The sequence below is a fragment of the Crocodylus siamensis genome, chromosome 13 (genome assembly GCF_052110815.1).
Source record: "Crocodylus siamensis isolate JL-2025a chromosome 13, ASM5211081v1, whole genome shotgun sequence".
Taxonomy (NCBI): Eukaryota; Metazoa; Chordata; order Crocodylia; family Crocodylidae; genus Crocodylus; species Crocodylus siamensis.
The window spans coordinates 31,798,561-31,825,679 of record NC_143407.1 but is presented as its reverse complement, the minus strand read 5'-3'; the positions used below and the strand labels follow the sequence as shown (position 1 = coordinate 31,825,679).

Here is a 27,119-nt window from a genome sequence, read left to right as displayed (position 1 = left end):
GTAGAGTATGCATTAATTCATCCTAATAAGGTATCTAAAGGGCCAAATAGCTGGAGTTTTTTTAAACCTTTAAACAAATTATAACGTTAATGGCTTTAGCACATGATATTATTTCGAAACCAATATACATAGCAACAAGCACCTTTATGCAAATACAGACGCACCAATTTAACTATACCTAGGTCTAGCAGCATAAAATTATGTAGATCAGCCTTTACAGATACAGGTTCAGATCTCAGCCTACCTTGCAATAGTCGTTTTAGTTTTGCACAGTCCACACTGATGTACTGTAAGAGTTCGATATCGTGAACATCAGCGTTATCTTCCGAGCACACAGTCAGCTCCTGTAATCTAAAAATATGAAAAGTAATTTACCAAAACAAAAGGTGTCAGCAGTGCTCATTTCTACAGTGTTAAACCTGTGAATATTAAAGGCATCAGGACAGGATCCTCTCCTAACTCTTAAATGGAACTTAGTTAGACTCAGGAATTGAAAGTAAAACTTGGATAATAAAAAAGTTAATTCATACAATATTTTCCTTTCATTGCCTTAGAAAAAATTGTTTCAGAGATTACATGCTCAACACTCCAAGCTATTAGCCAGCTTCCAACACCATCTGTTGATATGTATATTTACAAACCATTTTACCGTATGTCCTCTAGCTATTTACTGTGCTATAGATGCAATCAATATTGCCTTTCACCTAAAAGTACCAACCTTCCTGGCTGATGGAGCCTTTAGGCCAACATCCCTGAAGAGCAAATATGTTGCTTTATACTTGAGCTAGAACATCTGGACAATAATCACCAGCACTCACTGGGTCCTAAGGGACCTGTAGCAGCCCTCTTCAACTAAAAGGAGGGCCAGGTTTTCTTGTCCCTAGTGAAACTCAATTTGTTTTAATCACATCAGTTTAAGCACAATGATAAGTTGGTAAATTTCTTCCCTCGTTTTTCGATGATGACTTACTAAACACCGTCCCAGATCACAAAGTCCTAATAACTAAATCATATGTTCCTGCACGTTAAGTATGGCCACAGTCTGTTCCAAAGCTACAGATGTGTATTTGACATGATATGCGATTTCTAGCACTACACACAAAAGCAGTCTTCATTTCATCAATATGGGGAAAATTTAACAGCCCACGCTGGGAATGAGAAGGTCCCTGATGATGTGCTTTACATGCCAAAAATCCCCCAGCTGCTGTACAAGGCCTAGAAATATGCCTAAACAGGAAGCACGGGTCAAAAGATCAGCAATGTTAACTGTTGGCAGGCTGACCCCTGTGGAGATCAGCAACAATTGGCCAAATGTTTAACCATTTCTGTACCAGCCAGGTTGAAGTGAAAGACAGGACTGTGTGGGGAAAAAAAGTGAAGTCCAGCTAAGCTTCAATTTCAAAACCAAGCAAGGAGTAAAAAAAAAAAAAAAAAAGCTTTCAGAGCACAACCTCTAAACTATAGCGCAGATGTATGAACAAATGCAGATTAAAGAACTATATGCAAGACTAGGTTAACTGTTGCCTGTGTAATACATGGGAAGAATTATTTCCTACTGCAAAAGAAATTGAATGTAATCCACTCACTTAGCAAAAACCACATCCTCCATGCTGAATGCCAAGTCCAGGTCCTTAAAACTAAGGCTATTAAAACCCTTTCACATTTGAGGAAAAAATGAGATTTCAGTGAATTAAATGTTTACCTAGTTAGTTTTCTGAAATGGGAATGCACCTGCTTTCAAATGTTCTGGAAGGTCTAATTATATAGGGTGCACAATTTCTTATTTCAAGTAGACTGTATCGAAATAGCTCAGACTGGCACATTTGTTGCTGTCCAACACGAGCAAGGTAGCACAGGATCCAATTTTAACAGACCTCTTCCTAGTTATAATCATCCTACACAGGTAAGCGTTAAGCCATTTCATACAAGTTTCAAAAGTACCTAAAACCACTGCCTCAATAAAAGTTTACTAGGCAACTTTCATGGGCTTGCAAAGGACAAAGGCACCAGCGCTAAGGATAACTTGTAAAAAGGGCAGAGGAAGGGAACCAAAAATTAGAGATCTAGAATACATACAAGGACAGATTGGAAGAACTGGGATTATTTAAGTCTAAAGAAGAAAAAACTGAATGTGATTTGATAACAATCTTCATGAACCAAAATGGCTGTTACAAAGAGGATGGTAATCAAGTATTTCCCATGTCCACAGGAGACAATAAGAAGTGGCTTAAATTACAAGGGATATGTATTAGGATATCAGGAAGAAATGTCTAACCATGAAGGCGATTAAGCGCTGGAACAGATTGCCTGGAGATGTGGAGTCCCCATCACCGAAAGTTTTAAGTGCAAGATTAGACAAACACTTGACTAAGACATTTTAGGCAGAAATGTTCCCGTCTTCAAGAGGCTTAGACAAAATGACCTCCTGAGGTCCCTTCCAGGCCTATTTCTCTGAGGTTCTGTGTCTAAAAATAAATTAATCTAGCATGCAGAAAATCAGCTATAAGGTAACTTTTTATCAGTTGGAAGTTAAGCAAAGTTCTGGAATAAGAAAGGAATTTTATTCAGACAATTAACATTCTTGTTAAACACAAATACCCCACTAGCATTTAAAAGACTTTTAATATTTTCCAGATCAGAAAACCTGCAGTTCAAGGCAGAGCTTTATTTTCAACTCCGTGGATTAAATCCAAGCAATTCTTATAGTAGCTGATAAATTTCTAACCCACTGCATAAGCGATACCATCCACGCACTCACCTGGTGGAAATGCGGCTAAAGACAGCATTAAAGTTATTGCAGCTGAGAGAGAAAAGAACCCCAGAGGCAGAATTGCGAAGCTCGGCTGCGTGTTGGTTTCCTTCACGGAAGGTGTGGATAAAGTGGCATATTTCTGGCAGCAACTGTTTGACCAGCATCGTCTCATCTAGCCGCATGGTGTCCTTTGGTTGCTAAATTAGAAACATCTTGTTAAGATTTCCTGAAACTCCATTTTGCAGCTTTACATGCAGAAATGTTATCTATTCACTCCCATTGAAGGGAAAAATCTGAACCTCTTGCTTTATACACACTACTTTACCTTTGCAGGTATGTTTCTAGAAGCTGTAAGTCCCAGTTAGTTGCTTAGTACCATTAAGTATTGACTGGATTATCAAAAATTTTTCAAGCAAAAAATCTGAATGCTTCAAAGGATCAACTCCCTCTGTAGAGAGAGGGTTCAGCCTCTGGATGCTTAACAGGACTGAAATGGTCCCCAAGGCCACTTCAACCTGCATAACACAGGAGAAGGGCAGCTGAGTGATCCTTGCTCAGCTAATGAGGATAAGATGAAAACCTAACCCCTTCCTCCACCCAACCTCGCCCACCCCAAGTACTCTCTCAGTTTTTTGGCTGCTCCATCTCTCCAAGTAGGGAGAGAAGAGTAGACAGAAAAGAGGGTGCTCCCCTACTGACTCACAGTATGAATCCAGACAAGAAGAAGGATGGCTAGACCTTCCTGTAGGAGAAAATCCTTTTTCCCAATCTGCACAGTATGAGACAAGGAAACTATTTTACAAAGAATGTGAAGTGCAACTTTGCTCTACTAAGAACCAGTCTTGACAGAAGGGTCAGTATTTAAAGCTTTCTAAAATTCTACCAATGAATTTACAATAGGGAATTGGGAAGTTGCAGCCACTCCCACTCGGTTGACCTGAGTCTTGTTGCCATGAGAACTTGGTGAAACATTAAGCAAGAAATGTCTGAAGACATCACAGAACACAACTCTCTTTATATACAACTTTGGTTCCATCTTATTAAATGTATACTGACTCAAACTGCTTATTTGAACTGACAAAGCGAGAAGCACAGTACAATTTTAAGCTATTAAAAGAAATGTCATCATGTACATGAAGAACACTGGGGTTTCCAAAAGTTTGGATTTTGGCATGTGTACCCTTTAAAGAAAAGAATTCAGGAAAGTTTGACAAGTCTAAAGCACAAAACATTACAGGAAGAAAAGTAAAGAACAATACATTATGGACTTAAAGTTGAAACCTACTCTGTGATGTGCATTTACCTACATCTCATTGTTCATGCATTTGAAACAGAGCATTTACGTTGAATAAAAGTACTTACTACATTGACAAATCAAATCCTAGTGTGTTTAAAGTGAAAGATCTTTTAAAGCCGGCACAACAGAATTGCAAGCTTACATGATTTCATTACATCCATCCATCCTGAGTTCAAAAGCAATCCCTTTCTGGTTAAAGGAATAAAGTAGAAACTCAAAGATTTCACCCAAGCTAAAGTTTGTCTTTGCAATTATACAACTTTGCAGAAAGAACTGTACAACTGTTTATATCCCAAAGGTAAAAGCAAAGTGCCTCTCAGCACAGATTTGAATGACATAGGAAAGTTTCTGTGGAAACCTCAAGACTGGACTCCCACTGGAAGTTTGTACAAGGTTAACTAATGTAAACTAGGAAACACCTGCAAAAGTAATCTTTAGTATGGTGATAGCAAAGGTTTCTGTCTGTGTATACAGTTACACAAACCAAAATAAAATTACATCAACAAATGAAAGTTGCAAGAAACCTCTGCCTCATTTAAGAAAAGTGGGCTTCCATAAACTTTAATAAGGATTTTTATTTTCATTTAATCCATGTACTACTCTACACTGATTGTAAAGCTACCCTTTAATTTTTTTATACTGTCTGAATTGTGACATGAAAGGATTTTATTATTTTGTTGGTTAACCTACTTAGAAACTTTCCACATACACAGATCCAGTAGAAACTTCGCACTAGGATCTGTTTCTACACCAAAGTCTGTCTCTTATGAACACAACAGTTGGTTTGAGTTGAGCTGTTTGCTACTAATTTTTCATATGAATTGCCACAGAGAAAAAAGCAGTAGCATTAAGAGTTCTGCAAGAGGAGGAAGCAGAGGGCAGGCCAGTCTTGAAAGCTTTTTGGGCTCCTTAAGTTGAACATTGAGACATTTTTAATCATAGTTACCTACTACATATTAGGAAGGAGACAAAACATTTTATAATTCATTCTTATTTTATCACTTGCACTAATGTTTCAATGCACAGGAGTTTTTTTCCCTAACATTAATAGCTATCCTGTTATGTGACATAAATTGCTTCCAATTTTAGTAGCAGCTAGCACACAACCCTATGTATGACTTCCGCTTTCTGTTTACGTCGGATTTACAAACTTAGGGTTAATGACAACTCACCCCTGCAAGACATTTTTCCAGTGTATCCAATATAATCAGCTGAGAGAGATATAAATTCTTTTCAGCAGCTTCTCCAAATATCCTCTAGAAGAAAAGATGCAGATTTAGCTCAGATGTATAACGTGTAGATTATGCTAAAAATTAGAGGTAGGTGGGGGTTAGGTAGCACAATAGGTTTATGTCCTAGCCAATCAACCTTCAGAGCTCTGGGTACAAACTTGGAAACAGGACAAACAAAAGGAAATTAACAGCTATACCTTACTGCTGCCCAAAAGTATCACAACAGTTTTGACATGATTAACTTGTATTGCACCAAGAGAACCATAGAACAGCATGCCTGGAGGTGAACTAGCAATTGAAGTGGGGAGCCCAGCCAGCCCCTCACTTTCATGAACCCAAAATCCAGCCAAACAACAAAGGCTACACTTCTCTGGAAGTTAATCCAGTACCTAATACTGTTCATCTCTTCATTTCTTCAGTGCTTTACTTCACTGCTAATGTCACCTAACACAACTGAGCTTCCACAAATCTGTAGCTTCTCAATGGTGCAACTGCTGCAAAATTTAGCACAGACCCACAGGAAAAAGTTCACATAATACTAGAACCTAAAAGCAGATGCTGCATTTTAAATCTGGGACACAAGACTCCATTTGTCAGGTATTTACCCTAGCATCTGATTTCACTACCAGCTCCCATGGCCAATTATGTCAATATTTGGACTGGAACAGAAGAACAAAGCAGAGAAAGGATACCCAAAAATACAACTGGTACCATTGTCTGTAGCTAGAACACCACACTCTCATGTTATATTTAAAGTTGCCTGAAAGGTTAGTTCAAATAGCTATAGAATTTTGGAGAGAACAAGGTCTTCTAACTAGATCTTTTTTCTAAATCTGGACTACGATGACACTACAGTCTGCTGGAGTTTCCTGACTCTGATGGAGGAAACCTTGAAAAGTATTATCTGCTGAATGAGCTGGCATCTCTTCTTTAATCATGGAAAAGCCCAATCCTTGCTGTTTGACATAGGACACTGATGAGGAGACACATTTCTTCCTGCCTGTGCTTTAAGGCAAGTAAGGACTTTCAGGAAGGATTCATTTAGCATCAGCTTGGGTTAATAAATTCAGTTATGCCGTTTCCCTGAAAAGCTACACAAACAGTACAAAAATTTATCTTTTAGGTCTATAGTTTGCACCCTAGTTTATCCTACAATAACCTCAAACATCAAAACATTTCCTCATGCCCAGGAGGGTTAATTATAATTCCCTCTGAATGAAGATAACAGGCAGGATTTTAGGTTGCTTACTGTTCACTCACTGCAAAGCAGCATGTTTTCATTCGCTGATTTGAGCTAACTTAGGTAAATTATGGAAAATTTTTATCTTCCGCACATTACTAATATGTAGAGTGGGCAGCTGATTTATTTGCTGGCCCCATTAGTTTCTATGGCCTTTAACACTGCAAGCTTTTGCTGCCCTTTCTATCTCTTTCTAACAAGTATGCAAGCTGGCATTATCACCTGCCTTTTTGCAAATCCACCCAAGCAGTGACAGTTAGCAAGCAATCAACTTTATGATGATGATTCCTAGTATCTGGAATGTATTCCCCCATGAAAGGTGTTTTATTTCATCCTTCTCCTCTTAAAAGGCTCCTCAAACTCCACATTTGGCCAGCAAAAAGGCAGTTTTTATTTTTCCTCGAAGAAACACTTTTGACCATAATTAATACTTTTACCACTAGTTTTTTCTTCCCTTCCTTCCTCTGGTATCAGGCACCATCAAAGATACTTCCATTGTTAATATTAATGAACAAGGGGATTCAATAATGCTCTAGCGGATTTATTTTGGAAGTGAATTTACTGTGCATTTTGTTGCTCCTCAGACAAACTGAGCATCGATGGAGACCATTCATGTAATGTTAAACCTTGGCATTTAAGAATATGTTTCTGGAAATTGGAAGGGAGGTCCTTTGGAACCTCTTTCTCCCACTCTTTTACTCCAACTTGTTGCCCTCAAGAATTCAACATTAATGAGATCCCTGACCCAACCAAGAACAACCTGGGGTCCCACATGGCTTGGTCCATGAACCCATACTCTTCAGTGTCTTCATCAGTGACTGACTTCATTAGGGGGATGCAGCAAGGTATTGGAAATGCTCTGTTTGCCAGGGCTCCTCTTGGGATAACAAGGAACAATGGTCACAAACTGACAGCAGGTTTAGGCTAAACATCAGAAAAAACTTCTTCATGGTAAGGGTGGCCAAAATTTGGAATGGGCTTCCAAAAGAAGTGGTGCTCTCCCCTACCTTGGGGGTCTTTAAGAGAAGGCTGGATAGGCATCTGGCTGGAGTCATCTGACTCCAGCATTCTTTCCTAGCCAGGCAGGGGATCGGACTCAATAATCTGTTGAGGTCCCTTCCGACCCTAGCATCCGTGCCTCTATGCAACTGAGCGAAATCAAATGTCAACAACACAAGATAAACTGTGGAGGATATACTCCACTCTCATCTTCACTTGTTTTTCTTTTCTACTGTCCTGTAAGCGGTGAGCTCAAGAGATTCACTCTTTAGTGCTACTATTAGACAACCCCAAACCTTTTCCTTAATGGTTCTTAACCGATAAATTTCTTTAGCTCTTTTTTGGGGGGGTGTAACTGATGACAATGCCACCTGCAATTGACTGCAGGAAATGCTTATGCCAGAACATGTGAGCAGGAACTAAAGAGACTTACGTCCAAGTTTTAGATGCTGTTTCTGACAAGAGTGAACAGAAAAGCTCCCATCTTGCCAGGTTCTCACTAGCTTTGAGCAACTGTCCTTCTCCTCTCCCAATGTTATTGGGGTGCTTTTTCAGTTAGCTGGCATATTGAAGAGAACCAGTTCTCACTGACCAAGTATTATTTACACTACATGTTCCAATGATTTGGAGAGTGCATGTCCACATACTGCTTACAAACACAGGGTAGTGCAACATGCTGAGTTGTACCTCTCAAATAGTAATATATCCTTTATCATCCATTATCTCAATGGATAACCAAAAAGGTCCTAATGAATATAATATCACTACCATTCTTCTCTCAGACTCTGTTGCCATATCTAGCTCATCATCCTCACATGCAATATGTATATTACTACTTTCAATTCTGTTGGTAAGTTTTACTGCAGTTAAAGTTGAGAAACTGGAAGGGACCCAGAACCGATTGACTGCACAACACGTAGCAGCAATTTGACTCATATTTCAGACCAGACATTCCAAGGGTTTTGATAAATCCAAACAAAAACAAAAAGAACTTACCATATTATTAACATTTTTTAAGATATTAGTGAGACCACTTATGACCAGGGAAAACTTGTACTTGGAAATGTTTATGAGGCATTCCTTGTTATGTTCTGTGCTGACTCTGGTGTGGGTATTCTGTTGGCCAGCTTTTATTGGAAGCTGCAAATAAAAAGGAGTATTATTAATATCTGTACAGCAAGATAGAGATTGACATTTTTACAGGAGAAAAGCAGCAGAGAAAACTTTAAAGGATTCTAAAAAAGGCAACCTTACAGTAAGTTAGCACGGTATCTTACTTTTATATAAGAACGTTTTACTTCCTCTGTCTGTCTGCTAAGGAATCTCTTATTGTGACATGCAAACCAAATGAATAAGTAACCGCAGTCCTACAGAATGTTTCCATTTAGAAACAATCATTCATAATAATAAAAAGGATGCAGTGCATTCTTCTTCATTCAAAAGCACTGCACTGGACAGCTTGTCTACGTCTAGTCCAACCATGCAGTCAGTTCGGTAATAGGTGTCACCCACAATCCTCACCTCACGCATTTCCTCGACCATCGCAGCTACAACAGCACTCGAACTCTACCATGAAAATAGAATTTGAAGTCTTAGAGGAGGAACAAGAAACATGAAAAGCAATTGCCCATGAAGACAATTATGAGTCAGTGGACAGACCGTGCATTTCAAGCCTCCACACAAGTTGAAATGTAGGGTGTACAGTAAATATTAACAGGTAACCGACAGCTGCTAAAGCTGTTGGTATTAGAAGTGACAATCCCAACTGTTGGGAAGGGAAAGGTAATGGAAAACTAGGTGTGTGCCTGCATAGCACCTAGCCCAAAAACCTGGGATTCTTCTTCACTGGGCCCTCTCACTGCTAATGAAATATCAACACCAAAAGCCAAGCATGGGTGATAAAATGAGAGGCTCTATAGTACGATGGAGAGCATGAAAGAGAGTTCCTAAGTCCAAAAAGTTTCAGCAGTGTCGCTGAAATAGTGCAATCTAAAAATGTTACATAATTTTCAGCACTATTCTTGAAACAACTGTTCCTCTCAAACCAAGTATGAAAAACAAACAAGCAATAAAAACCAACTTTAGATCCTCAGGAGCTGAATTTACCCCTAAAAAACCATTGCTAACCTTCATATGCTACACAGCTATTGAAGAGGGATTTTTTTGCAATGTTTGTTGCCAGTTATACGTTTTACCCTTAATTATTCTTGTTACAAAATGTAAGTCCTATTTGTACTTCAGTAGCACTCTTAGACTCCAATCTGGAGCTTCACTGAGCTAGGCACAAAGTCATACAAAGACACAGTATCGGTCCCAAAAGCCTGTCAGTGAGTATTTCTGTGATGAGGGCTCAAAGGGCATTTCACTTCTATATACATTGCAATTCAACTTATCAATGCCTATATTCTGTGAATGATTCAATTCAGGTGCTCAGTTGCAAGATACATCTGTTTTCTCCCATCTTCTCTGCATGCCTGATATGTAGATTAATGAAAGTTACATTTTGTGACAATACATTCAACAAAATAAATCTTTCTAAAATTTCTCCCAGCTTGATGCAGAAAGAAGACCGTCAAGAAGGATCTTTTACATCAAGTAGCAAAAGTTAGACTTCAGAGGCAACTATTCCACCAAAGATAAGACTTGGAGCAATTTGACAAAACATATTAATCCTACTCTGTGAACACTAGACACTTTGTTTCAAGCTGCACTCAGTAAATTCTTCTAAGGTCACAGCCCAATCATTTCCCTTGTGTGCAGTTTACCAGAGTCAGTTGGTTACAAGCCATGAGACCACATTAAAATGTGGAAAGAAGGCCTTTGTTGAAATTCGCTTTATGTTTTAAAAAGAGTCAACAGATTAGGGAAACAAGAACGCAATCAGCACATCATCTGTGTTTACAAATCACACGCACTATTTAGGTTTTGAGCAGGCCCTAAGGATCACTAATTACAAAAATGTCAAATATTTAAAGTGTTACTTTCTTCTGGTTTTAACTAGATCCCACTAGAACATTCTGTAAACTTATATCCTGAAAACACATCGATGGTTCAAAGAGATGCACTGAAAGATTATTTGAACTGGAAGCCCACTCTCCTTAAGAAAACCCACAGAATTTAAGAGCAGCTAAAGGGAAAAGTCCAAGCAGTTTACATGTGCTTAAATCACCAGGAAGCACTAAAGGTTTGGGGTCAGCTTTTAATGAAAAGCTGTAGCATCTTAACACTTAGTTTATTATATTAAAATGTATAAACTTCCTTTTAATACAGTTATAATGAGATTGACCTGAGCCAGCCATCAAAAACTGTTTTTAAATCCAAAGGAACTTGGCCATGAAGGTTATGGCTATCCTGTCCAGTGATCCTGACCCAGAATTGTACTGCAGACTTTTTTTTTTTGGAATAACTGTTCAACAGCTGTACCACAGCCTGACTTGATAGCAGATGTCATTGTAGTTCTCGGGGTCTGAATGCCAGCAGAGACTAAGCAGGCATAAAGGAAAATGAAGAATATTGAACTGCCTGGTGCAGAGAAATTCCTCTTTTCTGTGCAACTGTTTCTCACTCCCACCTCCCAAAGCTAACTGTGAGACTACAATTTCCAAAGCTGGTTAAGCTTTTTTGTATGTGTGTGTTTGTTTCATTTCCGTAACCCAGAACTAAATCCTGCTCACATGGGAATTCAGGTATACGCAGCTACTTTCTCACATTAACAAAATCTGACAAAAAATGACTGTATGGTAACTCTAACATGAATATGCATATAGCAACCTGTAAAAATATAAGAATGCTATTTTGTATGTTCATTTTTCAGCGCAACTATTTTACAGGAGTCTCAAGTTACCTGACAATTAGAATCTGCATTAAAATCAATTTAATATAGATTCCCCCTTCCAAAAGAGATGGTCACATTTTAAACACTGGAAGTGACCAAAAAAATGTTTCTGACTCATGAATACTTTAAGTGAATATTGATTTTGGAGTGATTCCTCCTATTAAAAAACTGACTCTTTATTATGCTGGTACTCTTAGCTGACTGCATTTTGTCCAGCATTAGAAAGATACTTATTTTGCAGAACTCGTACAAACAAATTAATTAAAAAAAAACATGAATTACCTCAAGCAAAGGATTAAAATAGGAAAGTTCTCATTAGGTCAAATTTTGCTGTTGGTTATAATGTTGCCAATATGGAGTAACTACAAAAAAAACCCCACCAACCACCAAATGAGTCTGCCATATCCTAAGATAAATCCCAAGCAGAAGTAGAACCATTGCCTAATTTCTTATTGAAAAATAAATGTAACATAGAAGTTTTCATTTTAAGCCTTGTAAAGCAAGTACTGCTTGTTAAAGGCCCAGGTTCTGCAAAATCTTACAAATGTACGCAAGTTTATGAACTTTAAGTGCTTAGGAAGATAACTTGAACCCCACCATACAAACAACACTTGATCATTACTGATGTAATTTACAATGACAACACTGCAAAGTCATCACTTTTACAACATGCAAGAAATGATAGGTTAGCAATATCTTTTACCTGTGCATTCTATTATAAGCAAAGCAAAAAATTAATTTAAATTTATATTCATCTTTCCATCCACTGTCAGAATGTTCATTCTCAGCCATCTCAATAAAGTCGATGACATGAAGAACTACAAACAAGACCTGAGTACACAAGTACTAATATTTAAAAAAAAAAAAAAAAAGTTGTTACTAATTTTGTAAAGACCAATTTTTTTGGTAACACAATCAATGTGAGGTAGATCACTTAATTAATAACTTAGAGTTATTGGCAATCTTTATTTGAACTTCCAGATTTGCAGGAAACAGCAGAAAAGTCCCATCTTACTAAATGACACAATATTTCAGAAGCGTCTCAAAGTGTTCAAAAGATATTTCATGCCACAGATCTGGTTTTATATGCCTTTGTACTAAAGAGGCAATGTATGATATATCTTTTGGAGTTTCTTACCACAAGAGCCACTGTAGCAACAATGCCTCAAAGCAGTGTTACTCTTAATACTACCATTAAAAAATAGGATACGCACAGACACTTGTATTAAGTTTTTGTATAAACCTATTAGTGACACCCTTGAATGCAATTCAAAATAAGGGGATGGTGCTGTTCCTCTGCAGTCTTGTGAAAAAGAGCAAAGAGCAACAAAACTATAACCGTAACACTAATATATATATCAATATGATATTGAAGGAATAAGCGAAACAAAATGCCTACAATTAAAACATTTTATTTAAAAAGGATAGGATTCCTGCATTACATTTATTTTAATTACTATCACAAAAAAGTTAAAAGACAATACACAAATAATCACCCCCTATCCCAAAACTATAAATACATACACTGTTCTGTACTCCTCTAGGCTACAAAGTAGATGAATTCAAGACTCATTTTAACCTAGTAATAACAAAATGGAAAAGGATCAGAAGGTCATAAATCTAAAGGAAGACAGTAATCTGAGCTGATGCAGCAGCGGGCTTCACTGATTTGAATGAGGGAAGTAAAACTGTGTAAGAAGCATCATTATTATGTTTTAATCTGAGGGATGGTCTGCACCAGCAGTTCCCAAACCGTGAGTCACAACCCCAAATGGGGTCACAATATCAGCAGATGGGGTCATGGGGGTAGGAGGCTGTGGGTTGGGATTGAGAGGCCATGCTGAGGAAATGGCATCACACTGAGATCAAGTTTGGGAAGCTGTGCTTTATAAGGAGTTTTTGGATTAATTTAACCATATCATTATATCAGTAATTTAATTAGTCCATACTGGGGGTGTCAAACTGTGAAGATCTCTGGGATAGTCTGCAGGCTGGATCAGGCAGTACTGGAGCCAAGGTACAAGACCAGTCTGGTGGGGCACCGGGTGTGATATACTCCCCATGCTGACCCTGTTGCCATATGCAGTGCACACTGGCCCCGCTCTGGGGCTTTTGCTGCAGGCCAGGAGTGGGTTGGACCCTTGCTTGCAGCACAGGGGTTGGCACAAGGAGCACACTGCATGAAGCTCCCCTCCAGACCAACCCTGGTCCAGTTTGGCCCTCACCAGCACCAAAGCAAGAGCTGATCCAGCAGGGCTCCAATTGAAGCATGCATGCCATGCCAGCCCCAGCTGCTATGCAACAGAAGCCCCTGAGTGGGACTAGTAAATGCTGCACCCTGTGTGCAAGCTGGATTAGCCACACACTGCACGCAGCAAGGGGGCTGGCATTGGGTACACACTGTACACAGCACCCTACCAGGTAAGTCCTGTGTGCTGGCTCCAGCATGGCCCAATCTGGACCAGCCCTGGAGCTAGTGCACAACTCCCTGATGGTACATTAGATTTCAATCCTTTTTTCATCTTCCTATTTCTAAAAGGCAGACAACACAACATGTGAATTTTGAAAAGCGTTTGAGAATGGAACCAAGAAAATATCAAAACATATAAACTGTAGCCATCTACTTACCCATCTACTCTAAACTAAGCCTTCAATAGATTTTTCTCATATTAGTTATCTAAGAGAAGTGAATTCCCCTTACTGGTTGCCAAAGTGATATGAAGTTCTTCCAACTCTGACCTCAAAAAAAACTAAGAGTTTAAAAACCCTTCACAAAAATATGCTTAAAAAAAAAAAAAAAAAAAAAAGGGCTTGATTCATTAATTGACAGCAAACAGTCAGCTACCGGCAACCTAAAAATAATATTTCAAAACCTCCTCCACATCCTTACAAAATGGTACATGTTAATTTATTGAAAGCTCTATGCATTACTACACTATAAATTATTAACTGCTCTGCAATGATGTCTGGTAGCCTCAGACCATCCAGCCAACTTTGTCTCTACCATGTCATCAACCAGAGGGTCTGCCATACTGAACTTTAAAGTAAAATCAACACTTTCCCTATATCCTGTCACTCTTACCTGTCTTCCTAATGTAAAGGAGTGTTTCATCCCCTTCAAAAGGACCAGGTAATTTAATAGCGAAAAACAAGGAATTAGATTTTTGGCACTTACAAAACAGAAAAAAGCATTTAAAAAAAACGCACATACTTAAGATCTCTATAGTTACATCCTACAACTGGCTTTCAGACTGAAACGGAGGCATTAAACAGAATTATGTAGGTATTGCACTGTGGAAAGTAGTGTGGTTTCTAACAGTAGGAGAGACTGTAGTGTCTTTGGGAGTGGTATCCCTTCAATAACTGAAGTGCCTTTATCCTTTGAAACCTCAGTCAAATGACTCTTCCACAGTTTGTAGATATAATTTAAGAAAAATGAGTCTCTTTCCTAAGTGTGGCAAAGAAACATTAGTATGCGCTCCAATTACTCTAATTTGAATATACAAAGGCAGGAAGTCTTTTCCTAAAGTGTTCAGGACATTGGTTAGCAACTGGTAGCCCTAATGCACTTGATCATTTGCAAAATAACCCATTCTGCCCATTGAAAGAGGTAAAACAAAGAATCAAGGGCATTTCCACTACAATAAACACAAAGTAAACCTAGTTCTCTTTAGCTAAAAGAATGCTCTTTAGCAAAAAATTGTCTTTATTTTCAGTGCTCCTGGGACCTGTATGAAGTTCATTAACACTTCTGATGAAAAAGTCACCCCTTAAGTGTCAAAGATTTAAAACTCAACAGGCCAAACAACCTGCCACAGGCTCTAAACTACAAACATTTGAATTCTCAACCACAAAACCAAACAATTTTTCAGAAGGAAAACAAATATTCAGCATTCAGAAAAATAACATTATTCTCATACAAGTGTATGCCCTCCCTAGAGAGAGGAGTGCTTCACTCCCTTCAAAAGGATCAGACAGTTCAATAGAGAAAAACAAAGAAACTCCTAAAAAAATTCAGCAGCCTACTATATAGAAATCAGCACATTCAAGACTCAACTCCAAATACTTCATCCAAGGGTAAACCCCTGAGATCTGGAAACAAAACTTCCAGTGCAAAGCTAACAATACCCAACCTGAAAAGCATCCAGATCCACCTGCTTACTTCCTTGCCAGAGAGAGACACTGAAAAACAAGTTGGAAGATGGGGTGTTCTGAACAGAAATAGGAAGAGAGATAAAGCACCCTTCCTTCCTTCAGTCGGTGTTGGTTTCTGAGCCAGAACCAAACCTCAGCCAAGTCAATTGGAGTCATTCCATAGACTGGAGACATACTGGATCAGGCCCTAAGACCACGTGGTGAAGCAAAACACTCTTGCACTATAATACATTGATGGATTTCAGACTGCTTTCAGAAAATAGGCCATTTGGTTCATTTCTTACTAACACTAGAAAAAGCGTAACTTAAGGGCATACATTGTAAACAAATGTGTATTTATCTACACAGCCTGCAGCACGGTTTTGTTTTAGAAGCATTCAGTTTTTCTGTTTTGTTTTCTTCTTTTAGTCTGTATGCTGCTCTATGCCCATGTCAAAGGAGGTAAGATTGAATTAGTTCACCTTGTATTTGGAGCAGAAGGTGGGAAGATATGTGACGGTCCTTAGTTCCTGTGGGAATCTGTCAGTCTTACAATCAGCAACACACGGTTTGGTTTTGTACATGGTTTTAGTTCAAAGACATGACTTGGATGCTGGATCAGAGTCCACTGCCCTTTAGTAGGGGCAGGCAAAGGCCTTTAAGAGGTGCACAGACTTTCTGCCTTCTGATAAAGAGTTTCCTCTTAGCATGAAGAAAGCAGTCCTCTTAAATTCTAAGTGAAATCACAGTCAGTTTCTCTTTATTTACAACCAGCTTCAATCTCAGATTCTTGGCTTGCCAACCAATTTCATATGTTTCAGAAAGAAATTTGCTTTAAAACAAAACCTTGCATTTCAATTTAAGCTAAATGTAACGTTACTAGTGATTTTTTTTATCATTATTTTTATAGAAAAATGTTTTTAAATGTGGACCCTAATTAATGTAACAACATCCCTTTGACTGAAAGCCACATAAACATTTTCTTTCCTTAATGGGCATCACAGAATCATTTAGGTACCACAGGTGTCAAAAGATACAGCCCTTGGAGCACTATCATCCAGCCACTGCTGCTGCCCATGTGTTTTGAAGTGGTCCACATGCCTCATGGGGTGGCCTCACATGCTGCATATGGGGCCAGTCCAGGACACTCACTGCACACAGTTCCTGTGCAGGGCCAGTCTGGGGCAGGTACTGCAAGACCTGCCCACTTGGGGCCAGTCTGCAGGCACTTCAACCCATGAGATCAGATGAGTTTTGACACTCCTGACTGAGGTCACAGCAGATCCTACTGACTGTAAAGGACTGGGGCCCTTTTTCCTTGCATCTATGAGCACTTAATGCAGCCAAATTTTAAATGATTCAAGTAATAGGGACTTCCATTATCGTGCTCAGGGTAACTAACAGTGTCACATTTTTGCCAGGAAGTGACGTTTTGGATTGCGGGAAAACTTGTCAGCTAGTTGCAACATTTTTGACAGGAAGTCACATTTTGGATTATGGGGAAAATGTCATTTGCTACAATGTAAAGCCACATTTGCTGGCCACGTAAATGCACAGAATCATACGCACAAAGGGTATGCCAGTTAACGCAGAACTTGTCAAAAAAAACCAAGAGTAGCCAAGAGCAACTGGCTCCCACCAATGTTCGTTGTTGTTCAATACAGATAAGCCCGTACTCAACTTGTTGTTTCACCTTAGAATAATTGAAAAACTTGGCTAAACAAAGAGAAAGACTGTCTAGTAACTATAACCTTCAGCAATTCTATTTTGGTACTTTTTAAACCATGCCACCTAAGTGAATGACAAAATACTTTTCTGTTTCTAAAAGCAACAGCAAACAGTTGTTTCCCCTCTTAATTTGGTGAGAAATATACTCAGTATTACATGCACTGCTAGCTCGGCTCCCTCAGGGCTCACACCATGGTTCTGCCCTTAGGAGTACAGACATTACGAGCGGAGAAATGTGAAAATGCATAACCAGCCCAGTAAAGAAGAGAAGTGGGGAATGTAACAGCATGCGTCAAAGTAATTGAAACTGCAGTCAACGATGCAACAAGGAAATAGCTCCCCACTTTTACATCATTATTGGCTCATCATTCACACATCTATTTTAGTAACAGTTTAGGGGAGTAGATTATGCCCGTTCAAAAGTAGTACATTAGGAGAACACGTAAGGGTGTCAGAATAACCTGGCAGGTTTGCTCTGAACTGAATCCCAGAGTCACCTTCCCACCATAAAGGCTGCTCTCAAGAGTGGGCGCAGCAGAAGGGAGGAAATACAATGAGAGCTTCCAAATGCAAGATGAAGTAAATAAAATGAAGTGGAACACAAGACCAATTCAGTACGTAACAAAAGTTTCAAAATACAAGTACAACAGTCCCTTCCTCGCTGCTTGACCCATTAAGTGGTTTAACACTGAGACTCGACTCTGGTTAGTATAGATAGGAATTACTCAATGAACGGACCACAGTACTGCTACTAAAACATCTATTGTGCAAGCTAGCAGGCTGCTGGGATCATCAATATCGTATTTACTGAATATTTCCTCTGTAACTCGCAATCCAAAGGGCTTCGTTTCTTTGAAAGCAGGAAAGGACCCTTCCTTCCCTATGCATTGACCCTTAATTATTCCATAAAGCATATAAGAAGACACTTCTATTTAAAAAGCTCAAGGGCTTAACTCCTACCAGATGCTGGCAAGCCCAATTCCAACAACAAAGCCGATGGCAAAGCCAAAGGCCTTCTCACACCAGTACACAAAGAAACATTTCCTGGCGTTACTGGGAGCAGAACCAGCACCGCTGGTCCTTTTCAACTGACAGGTGGAAAAATGTTCTGCGATTCAAGATAAGCCAGCAAAAGACAGGCTCAAAAACGTGTCACTGTTATCAAAAAAACAGCATCTTTGCGAACTGTCGAACAATCCAGGTAGAAAAGCTCAACTTTTCTGTCCCCAAGTGAACTGGGCTGATCACTTTTTGACTGAAAAAGTAGCAAGGACATCCTATTTCTGCAGGCCACACAGCTCTACCTGGGGCCGGAGCGGACAAACCAAACCTGCCCTCCAGAGTCAACCTCGTCTTTCCTTTTTTAAGATGAAGGGGACACATTAGGCCTCCGTGACACAAAAGCGTAGCAAAAAAAGAGCCGAATCAAAAATCAGCCAACCGACCTCACCCCCGTTACGTGCAGATGATATATCTTGGGGAGGGGGCGGAAGCAAATCTCAGGGCCGCCAAGGCAGTCACCCGATGCCTCTCTGCTCCTCGTTTGGAAGAAATGGATGGATATTATCCACAAAAATGATGATGAAGAGGAGGAGGAGGAGGATGGGGGGAGGGGACAAGAGCAAGGCCCAGGCACACCACCACCCCGGCCCGGCCACTGATGTGACAAAGGAGAGGGGCCCCAGCCCTGGGCGTGAGGGGGAAGCGGGACAAGGGGGAAGCGGGAGAGAAGGGGCCGGGGGACCGACCCCACCTGCTCGTCGAAGCGGTTGACCACGGCCTGCACCCACTCCACCGGCTTGTGGGCCGCCATGTCCCGCCGCGGGCGGCCTGCGAGGGGGTGGGGGGGCAGGCTCCGCGCGGGCCTGGCTCAGCTGCCCGCCGCCATCAGCGCCCCGCGGCCGCCATGACACCCGCCGGAAGCCGGAGCCCGCCGCCCCCACCAACCCAGGCTGCGGCCGGGCGCGCGGCCGGCGCATGCGCGGCGGGGGAAGCGGGTGGGCTGTGCGCAGGCGCCGAGGGCAGCGCGGCGCGGAGAGCGCGTGCGCGAACTGGCGGGAGGGCGGGGCCGCTGGCGGGAGGGTTGCGCATGCGCGCAGAGTGGGGTTGAAGGGGGAGGGCTGCCAGGAGAGAGGGAGGGTAAGTATGCTTTGCTACCCTGCCCTGCTGGCTGTGGGGGGAATCCCTCACTGCTTCACACTCAGCTTGTGGGCCCCCTCCATGCCTTCTCCCTTGGTTGCTTATCCTGGCTGCAGGCATGAGCTTCAGTTCTGGACGGTTTTTGGGTTTTTTTATAATTTGTATCCCAGGCCAAATTAGCCAACAGAGTCTAGACCAATAAGTGGCCCTACTACTGGCAAACATCCTCCACCTGCACCTGGAGCTTCAGATGTTTCCAAAACCTTTCCCAGGCATCCTCCTTGCAGGCCCAAGCCCGGAGGCTTGGGGTTAGGATGCCCCACAGTTTTTCTTGCCCTTTAGGCTTACAGCCCTTGGAGCAAACAAGGGAGGATACTCCCATTTCCATAAGCTGGGCTTAAAGCTGCTGCACCTCGGTGGGTACTGAGCTACGCCAGAAGAACAGTTCTCCCACAAGGCAGTTCAGAAAAACTGCCTTCTTGGACACAGATACATAGTATTTCCCCTGGCAGGTTAAGAAGCCACTACACTTGTCCTGAGCCTTCAAGAGGCATGACCTCTTGTTGCACCTGAGGTCAAGCACAAAGACCTGGCTGCAGTGGCGATGCATAGGGTGTGCACAGGGGTGTACGTGCAACCCCTGACTGACCGGGGACTGCGACGCCGAGGAGTGGAGCTTCTGGAAGCAGCTGCAGTGATTAGCCACTGACTGGTCCCTGTGGGGGTGGGACACATCCCCCCCCCGACCCGATTAAGGCAGCACCAGTCATCCATGCCTGGCTGGGAAGGTGAAATGGAGAAATCCTGGCCTTCTGCTCATCCTTCCCTCCATGGGCAGCTGACTGTGACAACAAACTAACTTCTCAGCCAGCTTCCCTACACAGCCAACCTTCTGGCAAAGGCCAGCAGGAACCTAAGCAACCTTGGGTTGCTTTGCCTGTGCAAAGTTATTCTCACTTCACGCCTGAAGAGCAATACAGAGGCAAACACACATCCTGCTCTATTTCCCTCTGCAACCTTCCTGTGCCATGCATAAACTTCGATTGAAGTTCCCCTGCAAAGATTTGCGGGGGGGGGGGGGGGAATAAGGGGAGGACTGAAGTACCCTGCCACCCTGAGAAACAGTTTAAAGTATCTTTAAACGGACTTTCTAACGTTTTCATTTATGCATAAAATTACTAGCTACAGGTTTTGTTAGGGGGGATCGTAGTTCGCTTTACAAAACAGTACATTGCTTTACAGTAGCATACTTTGCTTTACAGGAAAAGGGCTTTCCAGTAAAATACTTTACTTTACTTTACACAATCCTAAAAGCTCCAGACAAGACACTATGGAGAAAATTATTCGCCTCTCAAAATGAAAGCAACATTTTGAGCCTGGAGAGGTGGTTAGCTGTCTGAAACCAGGTAGGCGACAGGGTAGAGTTGCACCTTGTAGATTAACTATATCCAATGTATAGCATAAGCTTTTGTAAGTGAGCCCTCTGCTTACGAAAGCTTATGATATATATCTCCGATTTTCTTTGAATCTAGCAACGTAACAGGATTCTACGCACTGGATTACATCCTATCACACCGCCTTTTGTATTTAGGTAGACACCCTTACTGTAGTATCGGATTGCCTTATATTTAACTAACAATGAAATATTTAGCAACATTTCACCCACTGTTGTTGTCTGATCTCCTTGATTCCTGCCTTGTGTGTTCTCATTAGTGGGCAATGAATCCATATGCATCACATTTTGTTTTAAATAAGTAAGGAGGCTATTGTTATCTGTGTGCATACTCTCATTCTGTGTAGTTTCATATAATTTGCCACTTCAATAGAAGCAGGAAATATTTCTGAATTAATATGATCCAAAATAACATGACAAACACTTTATTGCAGGCCAATCTATCCCAGGTCTTTACAGATCAATAATTGATCATTCTAGACTTAAAATCGGAAGCCATGAGGTTTCCTCAGTTTGTTTTTGTCTGAAAAAGGTGCTTATTCTCATATTTAATTTTGCTATGTAACAAGTCTCATTGGGAACAATCTCATTGGGAGCAAATTTTTCTCTCACATTAGTTATTGCACCAAAATCACAAAAGAGATTTTTGGACTAATACAGTATAAAACATGGTAATGAAGATCGGTCCTAAATGTCATACTCTTCACAGATTCTCTTTTCACACAGATATTTGTTCTTCTTAATTAATGTGCAAGCTGTCGTGAAATAAGGATTGACTTCAGGACCAACTCCACCTAAGCAGGAGACAAGAAGAGGAGCAATGCATTAACAAACTCCCACGTACAAAAGAATGGAGGTTCGCTGATCTCTTAAAGACAACAGGTTAGATTTCACTCTCTGCCTTGCTAAGGGAAATCTAGTTTAACTCTGTGGAAGTCATTATGTTACTCTGCATTTACCCTGATGTAAAAGAGATCAAAATGTGATCCATTGTGTCTAAATATAGGCACAACCTGCCCACTGGGTAATAAAGAAAAATCAAAACTGCCACAGAGCGATTAGAGACTCTATCCATTTCATAACTCTTGCAACCAGTCCAATTGCCCTGATCCAAAATTAGTTCAGGTTCATCCAAGCAGCGGCCATTAAAAATGAGGAGGAGGGGGCAGTTAATGCCACCAGACCCACAGTCCATTTAAAAAAAGACGAACATGTATAAACAGACTTACATAACCACTCAAGATCACAAGACACCCATGAAGGAGGTGGAAAGACCACTTTGCATAACTGCCACCTCTATTTCTAGTCAATTGCCCTTTTTACCAAAGCACAAGGCCTTCCCTTTACCATATTTTATTACAACCAACCATATGGTCTAATATACAGGCAAGAATTTCCTGTGTACTAATCTATCTTGTTTCTTTATTATTCTTTTAAAATAGCTAACGTTGGCTACAACCACTTTGGTACTTCACTAGAGAACCCTTGGAAACTGAAAACACGTCATGTAGCATAGAAAAATGTGTTCCCAAGCCTAGCTTCATGGTTCTGGTCCAATTGTTTACTCTTTCCGACTCAGGCAAGTAGGATATGTGGATAACCGTACAAACATCCACTTTCAATCTCCTTCTTTAAAAATCCTATGACCCCAGCTGACTTCCTGCCCTTTGGGCAGGGGGCTGGACTCGATGATCTCCTGAGGTCCCTTCCAGCCCTAATGTCTATGAAATCTATGAAATCTTGTACATGCTAATTTGTTTTGCTTCTGGGAAGACAAGAGACACCCAATAATGTCTTTTCATATTACAGCCAAGTTAAAATTCTGATGAAGCAAATAAAGACGCCAACTGTTGTCTGGCTGAGCCTTGCATGTAAGGTTTAAAAGTGACAAGTGCACAGCGACAAACTGCAGAATATAACAGATGTTATTTTTTAACAGGGCCAGATTTTTGCAGCCCGTATTTGGAAATTATTTATTTTTGAGGATAGATGATAAAATCATTAGAAGGGTACTGTGCTTAGACGGATTGCCGTGAAACAGATTTGTTGATGAAGTTTCTCGTATAGAGCAAATCCTTCTAATTCTTGTTTTTCCAATTCATAAATCTGGCAATTCTCACAAACTGGAGGAAAGTAAGCGGGGAGTCTAATCTCAGCCTTCGCCCAAGTCCAGATCACTTTGATGAAGTACATACTACTTCTGTTTACCCACAAGGTTTCTACTTAAGGTCCCAATCCAGCACCATGGAACCACTGAGGGTGTGATCATTGTATTACACTACCATACATTTAATATGCTCTGAAGTACCATGAAAATGAAACTATGCTCATCAAAGTAATTGAACAGTGCGTTTTGTGGTGCATTGCCCTTGACTTCCTTCTAATCCTATTTGTTCACTTACTTGCTAATGCGCAACAGATCTGTGAGTCATTAATGTGAATTAGGATCCACGGTACACAGTTGGAAAACAGCAAGCAAGCAAAAAGCTTCTCTCTCATCTATGTAATAGTAAGCAAGTCCTTATCCTAGTCTCCTGAGTGAACTCAGTATAATTTCACATATAACATTGGATTAAATATTTAGAAAAAGACAAAGCAAGCTCAAAATTCACTGACCTATTCCTGCTTTGAGTTTCACTATTGTACGTCTGGAGTAACACCAGATTATTTGAAAGGCAGTTGAGAATCGATGCTGGTCTGCATTGTTCATTAGATGAATCAAACACACGGTAAGGTATCTACAGTTCAGTCAGTAAACAGGGGCATCTTTCAATTTGCCATTATCTAAATATGAAACAAAGACTCAAAGTGGAAGAGCAGTGGGAGAAAAATAAAATAAAATAATGCAGGCAGCTGAAAATGAGGTGGTATTTATCTCTATAGCACGAATGATTGTATGGGTTTGTGAATTCTTACCTCTGATGTAACAGCCATGCAGCAATAACATGGGGAAACCAGGTCTGTGGGTCTAAAAATGGTACCACTGAAAGATCTGAATAAAGTTATGAATAAAGGATAGAGGTTCAGTTCATATTTCCTTTCTTCTACCCTTTATCAGCCTTGTCTACTTAAACTTTAAACAGTTTGGGAAAGGGATCTCTCTTTTTATATGTTTACACAGTGTTCAGTGCTCTAAGCTGGGACCTTGTGGTGCTAAAGTAATACAAAACAGTCCTCTGCAGCAATAATATCAGGTAGATATAGTTTAACGTGTAAATGAACAAAGAAAATGTTGTAATTTAAAAATACAGGATTATGCTGCATGTTGGGAACAAATTCGGTAGCTATGTGTTATGGTTTCTGGCTAACATTACAAGAAAAGAAACATTGTATAAAAAGAGAAAAATCAATAACGTATTATGTAAAAAAAATAATGATTTGCATAGTTTAAGAATAAAACAGTATTCCTCTCCTGCACAGCCTGTGGTGCTACCCTTCAGGAAATGCAATAAGCATTCTGATTTATACATATTATGAAGCTAATATTGGTTTTTAAGTGGCCCGCTTTGTCTATTATTCATTTGTGTATATGTAATAAACTGAGTGTGGTGTGAAGCCCATTGATTCCATTGCACTAGAGCGCATTGCACTGGTCTCAGTGAATGTAAGTGTTTTAAAAGATCTGGAGAAAACAAATGCAGAGCTTTCCGCTGTATTTTATTTTTGAGCCTTTTTCCTGGGGATGCCTTCTACTATCTGGGGGTTTTCAATCCCCTATGCATGACATGTATGTTTGTTTTCTGTTGGATCGTCTCAAGCGGCTAGAGGGTGACAGAAGGCTAAGAATTGGGTGAATGTTAACCGTGTACCTGAATATGGGTTTATATGGAGACGAGCTGTTTTACGCTGTATAAAATGCGGTCTACATGCCACTAGGGCACACACAGAGACAGTCTATATCAATAATAATACATAAACAAACAATTTTAATCTTTAGCTCATTTTAGGAGCTTTTTACTTGACCTTCGCAATATACCTGTGGGATAGGTAGGTATAAATATTCTTATTTCAAATATGGGGAACTACGGCAAGCTGAGGGCTCTATTTTGTAGAGGTGCAACACCCGCTGACCTTTACTGCAGTGAAAGGTGCCACCCTGCCCTGCCTTCTGCATCTACCGTAGTGACAGGTGCTCAGGACTACGCAAAGTCGGTCGCGAGTGACTTTCCAGAGGTCCAAGGGGTTGAGCGTGGTTCAGACCACAACTCTCTTGCTACTGTGCAATGCCCAGGAACTTCCTGGATTCATCAGAAATGGCTCCGTTAGTCAACCTTGGAGGAAGAAAACACCCATTGATGTCACTGGGCTAGGATTTCACCCCAGATTTTTTTGTACGTTAAAATAAAACTGTTAGGAGTAGATTCTGAGCCCCTTACTCAATACCTAACTCTTCAAGTAATCCCACCAAAGTCAGCAGAAACCCTTGCAGAGTAAAACATCTATAAGGGAGGCAGAATCAGATTTATGGATGCCACAAAAGTTTGCTTTAGCTCTGAATGTAAATAGTTTGAAAATAAAATCGGCAATGCTCATTTAACTATACTACCAAAATGGCTGAAATCCTCCTTTAATGTATGTTGTGGAATAAAAGAGACACAGAAGACCTATTTAGACATTTAGTCCATTCCACTGTCATTACAGTATTACTTCATGCAGTACGTTTGGTTCCGTTCAATTTTCAATGGTCCAAAATGATAGATCTCGGTAATAATGTGTTATTAAACACAATACCTCCAAACACATGAATGGGAAGCAAGCTACTCTAAGCAGGCAACTAGCAACCCAAGTACTGGGCTGGCTGGGAATCTGGGAGACCTTGGTCTATTCCTAGCTCTGCTACATACTGGTGTTTGAACCTAGGATAGTCACTTCACCTTCCTGTCCTTCTGTTTCTTTTGCACACTGTCCGTCTTAGTCTATAAACTATCTGAAGCAGAGCTAGTCTCTCACTAGTATAAGGTGGCTTTAATCTAGGCCAGTGGTTCTCAGCCTTTTTAGACTCATTTTTTCTGCTGCAAAGAACTCAGAAAGACCACAGAAGGTCAGATTGTTTTTAACACTGTGAATGGCAGATGTTTTTTCATTGCTAAAATGTCCCCGCTTTCTGCAGGGGTAACAGTGGTAGGAGTACAATGTAGACTGCCTTTTGCCCACCACCTGTGGGGGCACATTGCTCACAAGACAACCACTCTCCCTCCAATCTTTCAGTTCTAATTCTCAAAGGGAATTTACAAAACACCTTTCGCAGATGTGCCTATGAACTTCACTTCATCAACCTACTGGATACAAAAAATCATAGACTACATATAGACATTGGATTTATGGCACATTATAACCTGCCCACCATCTGATGCCCCAGAAGACCTCTCTACTGTTTACCAGCTACCAGGTCTACATTCCCCTCTCCACCCCTACCCCCACCCCGTTTGTCACTCATTGACTGCCTCACTTTGCATTTTCGTTGACTGGCATTCTTGCACACTGGCTCCTGACTCCTATTCTATTCTATTCTATCCCATCCAGGAAGAGCACAGAACAACTGCAGATGCTTCCTCAGCCTGAAGAAGGGTGTTTGTACCTGAAATCTTGCAAAGAAATTTTTTTCCAACTATTTAGTTGGTCTAATAGATTCAGATTCATATTCTAAAAGATATCAGATTTACCCAAAGAAACTTGTCTGCCTTTTGCTCATCTGTCATCTGATCCTGCTCAAAACTCTTGCTAGATTCACTCTTCTGCCATGGAGCCAAACTCATGGCCAAGTCAAAGGCTGAACTGAGATTTACCATAATAGGCAAGATCCAGTATTATATAAAAGAATAGTATATCAAAGTATATACAGTATATAAAATAAAGAGCTAAGTTTTTCACATTTCCAAAGTGTAGACTTTAAGAACAATGCCAAAAATCATGAGTTGGCAACACTGAGATCCTCAGCTGATGTAAATTTACAGCACTATTGACTTCAACTGAGCTCCAGTCAGGCACATTGAGGAACTGGGCAGACACCATGTGGGTATTCCCCTCTCTACTTTTCACTCCTGTACCCGCTTCCCACATCCCTTCATCTTCATTCTCAAGGTTTTTTGCCTTTTGACCTAAGAGGCTAGCATAGCCATCTTAACAAAACCAAAAATATCTAAACCCTGTGACCTAATTCTAGAGGCTGCCGAAGAAGAATGTTTTGAGGGTTGTTTTTCACCTTTTGCTCTTCCTGTCGTTTCAGACAGAAGATTGGAAATACATCCTCCCAATGGAGCAGTGTTTGCTTTCAATGAACAAATCATGAAAATTCAGACTTTGGTTTGGA

At 40.5% G+C, this 27,119-nt stretch overlaps 1 protein-coding gene across 6 annotated transcripts in view; it reads right to left on the bottom strand.

The window, feature by feature from the left end:
• NF1 (neurofibromin 1) overlaps window positions 1-19,179 on the bottom strand; it is a 143,516-nt gene extending 124,337 nt beyond the window's left edge. For 4 of the 6 annotated variants that reach the window (XM_090026303.1, XM_090026305.1, XM_090026307.1 and 1 more), the window contains exons 1-5: window positions 18,971-19,179; window positions 8,517-8,660; window positions 5,222-5,305; window positions 2,759-2,949; window positions 245-351 (exon numbers count right to left, since the gene is read on the bottom strand). In XM_090026303.1, the coding sequence (XP_089882429.1) occupies window positions 245-351; window positions 2,759-2,949; window positions 5,222-5,305; window positions 8,517-8,660; window positions 18,971-19,030 (586 nt within the window). In that variant the 5' untranslated portion in view covers window positions 19,031-19,179. The remainder of the gene's footprint in view (window positions 1-244; window positions 352-2,758; window positions 2,950-5,221; window positions 5,306-8,516; window positions 8,661-18,970) is intronic. The other 2 variants (XM_090026304.1, XM_090026306.1) reach the window with 1 other exon arrangement.
• Between the last annotated feature and the right edge of the window lie 7,940 nt (window positions 19,180-27,119).